Below are 6,609 nucleotides of genomic sequence, written 5' to 3'. Positions count from 1 at the left end.
ATTGAATAGTGTTTATTAAGTCCATCTTATGTTATGTTATGAAATTTGGTTTATTTCATTGGATAGTGTTTATTAAGTCTATGTGATGCTATGAAAATGGTGATCTAATGCCAAATCTCTTCATTCATAACTTAATGACATTTGGCTTTCCCCTCTATAACCTACAACAATCACTAAATGACCTCATTTGTAGCATTGATACGTAGGCATATCATGATTTTGACTTTTTACCTTCTTACATCTTGAAAAGAAAATTAAAAAAATATATATGGCATGTCTTATAAAAGGATCGTTGAAGGCATTATAACATAACAAGACGTTGGTTGTTTATTTAGGTTCAAAAGTTTTCTAGCAAAATTAAAAATATCTTAGAATTACCAGATTGAGGATATTGCTCATTTACGGTATCATGTGAATTTTCTGCATACTATTTTTTTTTATAAGCAATTACTTATGACATATTTTCATACATTTCATTGATAGGAATTTTTATTTGTTTTCAATAAATCACAATAGAAAAAAAATGCAAGACGAAGATAATATTGTTGTCACTATTCAATTTAAGGTGATACTTAAGGAGCTTTTTGAAAAATTGAAGTTCTGTAAATTATGAATGCAAAAAACGTGGTCCAGATCATAAACCATTGTTTTTAGCCAAAGTCAAATTTGAAGATAAATTTGGAATTTATGAACAACATGGTAGATTTGAAGCGAATACAAAAAAAGAAGCTAAAAATGAAGCTACTTTAAGTGCTATAAAATATCTTCAAAGTATTTATAATATTAGCATTAAAGATGTGAATGAGAGTGAACTCAATGAAGTTAAACATGAATTAGAGCATTTACAAGATGCTAATGAAATGTTAACAGAAGACCTTGCTATTGTTACTAGGGAGCTGGAAGAGCTGAAGGCCATGATGGAAATGGATGAAACAGAACAATCTGAAATTAATTAAGATTTATGTATGAGGTGACCAAAAAAGAAGATCTCCTCCGTGTGAATAAAGAATCAGCTTTCATATTTATTAAAATAAATTTTAATTTAATTGAAGTGTTATTTGCTTTAATGTTTTAATGGAAGACTAATTATGTTAAATATGTAATTAAAGTGTTTTTTTTATTTTTATTTTTTAAATGCATTTATATGTATGATGTTATTATTATTCTGGGCAATGTTCTTATCTAGATGTAAACTCACGCCATGAGATCCATCTCTCTCTCTCTCTCTCTCTCTCTCTCTCTCTCTCTCTCTCTCTCTATATATATATATATATATATATATATATATATATTATTATTATTTGAGGTTTTTTGTTTTTCATGCAGGGTACAAACTTTTAAGAAAATTGGGCTGATGGAATATTGTATATGGTAGGTACATAAAATATTAATAAAAGTTAAATAATTTAATATTAATATTAGATTTTTAAAATTAACGAGAGTGTATTTATCAATGTTATTTTAAAAAAATATATTAAATATTTTTATTTAGATAATTAAATTTTTTAAACGAAAGTTGAAGGAAGAGTCCATGAAATTATGATGTGTAGTATCTATTTTATTAAAATTTAATTTAACCAGTAACAAGTTAGTTTAAGTGGTAGAAATTTGAGTTGTCAAGTGATATTAAATTTAAATAATTGTATATTGAAATAAATAATGATGGTAATCAAAGGATAAAAAAACTAACAAGTAAATTGATTGAAGAGTCAATACCTTACTAAAAAAACACCAAATTGAACCATAAACATTCCATTAAAGTAGTAAAATGAACAAATTTCAATTAAACAATTCAACACTAAACTTTAGATTTAAAATTCTTTAAAACCTTAACCATTGTATGTTCTGACATGCATGATCTCTTTTATTTTGATGCTGTTGATGTTTCGCTAAACTAGACAAATTACATCACATTACAACACTCATTTCATTTCATTCCTAGATACCTATTTCACAATGAAACAGTGAACCAAACTAATGCTTAGAAATTTACATCTAGCTACCAAAGGTTTTCAAGAAATTTACCATATGATCCCTAAGACTTTGTGTACTATTTTATCTCTTGAGATGAACAGGCATTGCAGCTCTTCCTGCAAAATCCAACTGCAGCATTGGAGCCAACCATGTAATTAGGATTCTTTTCGCACTCTCCGGCCGATGCCCAGAGTGCGCAAAGCTCATTTTCATCGGCACATGTATCACTTGACCTCTCAATCTTTTCAAAGGATCTAACATGGATCCATTTTGTTGCTGACCACTTTTCACCTTCTATGACCGGACAACTTCCGTGCAAACTGCTCGTATCTGTCGTTGCATCAGGGTGCAGGCTGAAAAAGAGTAATGCGTCCCCCTTTGCGGGTTTCACTGCAGGTGCATATCAATTGATACAGTATGATAACAGATCCCCAACAAAACATTCACAAACAAATAAATATATAAATAAACACTTGCAGATAAATACACATGCAAGAAGATAAGGGGTCTGACTCTTCAAGTAAAATGTAGTATAAAGTGATTTGTATAAATTAAAATATTTGTGAAGTATCAGTGTGCAACTGATTAGTAATTTGAGAAAAATCATTAACAAGAGGAACAGGAATTATTAGGTTATGATTTTGAGTAAAATGGAGTGAAAATACCTGCATAGCCATTTTTTGCGCAGTCAGACCAAGTTTCATCTTTTGGTTGAGAAAGTTTTCCCTGCAATTGTTGCAGATGTTGGTACAAGAAAGATGCTATTTTGAGAAGGTCAAGTTTGTGATTTTTACCTCTGAATTTGGAAAAATGGTCTCCCCACCCTTTGAAACATTGGATAGGTACATCAAAACTGTGGCAATTCGATGACCTCCGAGTTCTTGATTGGCTTTGTCGTGAAAATAGTCAAAATGTGGCTCATACTTTTCTCCATTTTCATAGTGTAGTATTTGGATAGATTCTCCATTTTCTGATGAAGAGCAGGGATTATAAGAAAAGCAGAAAAGGAAATATGAGTTAAGATAATATGAAGTCAAGCCAACAAGGTTACCTTCTGGAAGGAGGGTCCAAGCAGCAAGCCGGCTTTCAATTCTTGAAACAATTTCATCCTTTAATAAAAGAAAAGGATCATCAGTTTAATTATCAGCAAAATATGTTGCGTGCATTTGTTTATGTGTAAAATGAAACCCAAATTAACTTATCAGGGCAGTAAGTTCTTGAAGTATGATTTTGAGATTGTGGAGAGAGAAAAAGATACTTGATTGGGAGAGCAAAAAAAATACATGAATGATATCAAATGCAACTAGGACAACCTGTTATAGCACCAAAGGTCCATCTTCCAAGTTTTTGAAGAAAAAAAGAACCAAAAGATATAATCAGCAGAATTGTAGTATGCAAATTCAAACATTCTGATTAAATGTTATCAGGCTCTCACAAGATGATATTTTTAGTCTAGAGAGTTCAGTATGCTTGAAGTTGTCAGTTTTTTTTTATCAATGATCAATATGAAAAGCCCCAAAATGTTTCTGGTTTCTCTATAGGAAATATAGATCAGATCATATTTCAGACAGTTAATCATTGTGTTCATCCATAACAACAAAATGGCATGATCAAAAGAGAGTATTAATATTTTGGAAAAACAAACCTTCACTCTTAAGTGAATTCCTTCAAAATATCAAAATAATTATTTGAAAAGCAATGATAACAGGCAAATAACAAAATAACAAATGTGTATCTCCAACAGAAAAATATATTTATGCATTGAGATATCCGGTCATCAGGGCAAATAATTTGCAAAACAAATACAACAAAAGTTGTTTATTGCTTTTGTGATAAATTTAGCAATCTGCTAACACTGACCATCCAAATGCACACTTAATTCCTATAACAACAAGAAATTCTTCGAATGCTCACTTAAATGCAAGGTAATCATCAGCAGATCAGACTAAAACAATATAATTCCACACACAAATATAAGTCGAAATAAATGGTTTGGTTGGTAAACATGATCAGATGCTTATAAGTGGAGTTTGGGAATTTGAAAGTTTTCACATCATGGAAAGATCATCGCTTTTAAATATAGTGCTAGATATAATTAGATGTCCATACTGCACCAGATAACACACTGTTCAATTTCTCGAAATTGTTTTGAGAAGGTTTAGACAAATGTGTGCACATCAAATTTATGCAAAAGAGATATGTTTCAGTACACTTCACCTTTCCTACATTAAAAGATGCAGGGGCAGAAATCGTTGAATCTTACTTTGGCAAGCATAAAAAAAAAGGTTCAAAAACAATTCTTTTAAGATATAATAAATCAAAACAAAGGAAGTTCAAATGTGATTATTTCTTATTGCATCTTACCTCAGTTCAATGCAACCTTAAGCAAGAATTAAACTGTAGTTATAAGTTAATAACTATTATACTCATGAGTAAGAAATTTCAAATGCCTAGTTATCAGCAAACATATTATGAAAGCAAGAAGCTCATGCAAAGGCATATAAAACAATTGTTTACAAAGCGAATAAACAGTGGTTCTATGAACAAGTGCAACAAATACCCTAAAACAGCTTGAAGAGTAAGGGCAAAAACTTTCATGCCATCTGACAAACAATTCTCCTGTTTAAGATCAGTTTCTGAGTCTAGATATCCATTGTTCTAGAAAATTGTTGTAAAAGAAGGATTTATAAAATCCAATAATCAGACAAAGATACAATGTCCAGTCCTTTTATGCAGTAGAGGTTAAAAAAAAGGAACTCTTAAATCATTAGAAGATACTACAAAGAGCATCAAGTAATGATCTCTCAATAAATCATTCCCTGGTTAACTGATCAATTAGAAGCTATTTTGATGTATACTATCATGCTGATCACAATGCTATAAATGATTGCTTCTTACATTTACATCAATGACAACTTCCAAGTCCTTACAAGGTAAAACAACCCTCCTTTTTTCTCCAACCATTAGAATGCATCATTACAGTAACAAGCAAGTACCAACTTTTAACTAGGAAAATTACTCTTCCACGCATTCTACATTAATTGACTTATACAAATACTAAGTCATCCCTTCTAATCATGACCCCTTTGGATGTACAAATTGCCATCCGCCTACCTGTAAATGTCCCAAATAGCACAAATACAATGAATTTCAAAGTCATTACCTATATACTGTCTAGAAACCTGCCCAACAACCCAACCAACATCCGTACTGTGATTCTGTACTAAATCACACCATTTAGCTTGGATCACGCTGGTAATGGTGAATGTAAAATAAATCATCCCACAATCACACAAACTAAATTATTAAAAAAAAAAAAAAATCCTACCACTTCACCCAAACACTTCACAATAATCAAAAACACATGCTACCCACCAATAGTATAAACGATTTTTTATTTCTCTCTCAACTCAAAAATTAGAAATTTGACCCATCCTTGTCTACATATATTTTTTTATAGAAACACATCAAATCCCCCTTTAGAACACACACAAACACAAAAAATGCCCAATTTAAACTCACAACCACGAGGAAGCCTAAATAAAATACAAACGTATGTCAACTCGTTTTAGCTATATTTTCTCTCTATAGATAATTCCACAAAAGTTTACATATATATATATATATTTCTACTTAAAGAACAAAATATGTTCAAAACTTAAACTATACTTTTAACATGCTCTATTGTCTACTTCCTCAAAAACTCCATCTCAAACAAAAACACAATAAATAAATACATAAACAAAAGAGAAAATTAAATAAACAAATACAGAGAATCAGAAACTACCTGGCGTTTCTCAAGGAACATGCCAGAGCTTGTGCGGACCTCACTCATAATGCTCTTTCCAGAGTCATTGTCCGCAACCATCGACTTCTCCAGCTTATCCTTAGCCTATTTCTCAACACACAAAGCTAAAAATCAAGCCCCAAACCACCCAATCACCCCCAAAAAAGATTCAAGACAAGATTTTGGATTTCTCTCACCAGTGCTATCAAGTGATCACATTCCTCATTGCTAAGAAACCTCTTGTACAAAAACGCCCTGCAAAAACCCCCTCAAATTCTAGCAACAATGAAATCAAACCAAAAGAAAACAAGAAGGAAAGCAGAGATACCTGGGAATCCAAGAGAGCTGGATGACGCGAGTAGGATCGAAGAACTGCGCAGCGTTCGGGGCTGCTCTCCGATCGCTCGGTAGGCGGAGGGTGGATGAATGGGAGGGATTGAGAAGGGATACGATGAGGATGGAGAGGAGAACGAGGAGGAGAGGAAGAGCATTGCTAGGGATCATGATCGGAGAGAAGAACGAAGACGAAGACGAAGACGAAGACGAAGAAGAGAGATCGATCTCGAAGCTTCGCTCGAAGTCGAAGAAGAAGAAGAAGAAAAAGAGGAGGCTTTTTAAAAAGATATAATAAAGAAGGCATTTGATGGATTTCGGTGGGCTAGTTGGGGCCCACAGTTTTTTTAAATTAAAACAAAGTGCTGTTGTGGTGGGGTATTCCAAACTTCAATCAAAGGAATTGATTTAACCGAATTGTTAGGTTTGATTTTATTTGCTTTAAAACTATATATTTCTTTTTATTATTATTATTTCCAGTTATTAGGGAAAATTACTGTTTACCCCTCGTAATT

At 32.2% G+C, this 6,609-nt stretch overlaps 1 protein-coding gene across 1 annotated transcript; it reads right to left on the bottom strand.

Annotated features, from left to right (window-relative positions):
* Positions 1-1,841: 1,841 nt before the first annotated feature.
* On the bottom strand, positions 1,842-6,356 carry LOC120276466 (probable prolyl 4-hydroxylase 6). Its single transcript, XM_039283218.1, has 7 exons — positions 6,090-6,356; positions 5,959-6,016; positions 5,762-5,866; positions 3,026-3,083; positions 2,769-2,944; positions 2,640-2,700; positions 1,842-2,364 (listed from the first exon to the last, which is right to left on the bottom strand). The coding sequence occupies exons 1-7, from the start codon at positions 6,263-6,265 to the stop codon at positions 2,051-2,053; spliced, it is 948 nt and encodes a 315-aa protein (XP_039139152.1). The 5' UTR covers positions 6,266-6,356; the 3' UTR covers positions 1,842-2,050.
* Positions 6,357-6,609: the final 253 nt, after the last annotated feature.

Source organism: Dioscorea cayenensis, chromosome 14 (genome assembly GCF_009730915.1).
Source record: "Dioscorea cayenensis subsp. rotundata cultivar TDr96_F1 chromosome 14, TDr96_F1_v2_PseudoChromosome.rev07_lg8_w22 25.fasta, whole genome shotgun sequence".
NCBI lineage: Eukaryota > Viridiplantae > Streptophyta > Magnoliopsida > Dioscoreales > Dioscoreaceae > Dioscorea > Dioscorea cayenensis.
This window is presented reverse-complemented; position numbering and strand designations above follow the sequence as displayed.

Excerpts from the sequence above, each read along its gene's own strand:
- LOC120276466 (XM_039283218.1), bottom strand. The coding sequence starts at position 6,265 with ATGATCCCTAGCAATGCTCTTCCTCTCCTCCTCGTTCTCCTCTCCATC. Across the intron at positions 3,084-5,761 it reads TGTTCCTTGAGAAACGCCAG|GATGAAATTGTTTCAAGAAT; the intron begins GTAGTTTCTGAT and ends CTTTTATTAAAG. Across the intron at positions 2,701-2,768 it reads CCATTTTTCCAAATTCAGAG|GGAAAACTTTCTCAACCAAA; the intron begins GTAAAAATCACA and ends CAACAATTGCAG.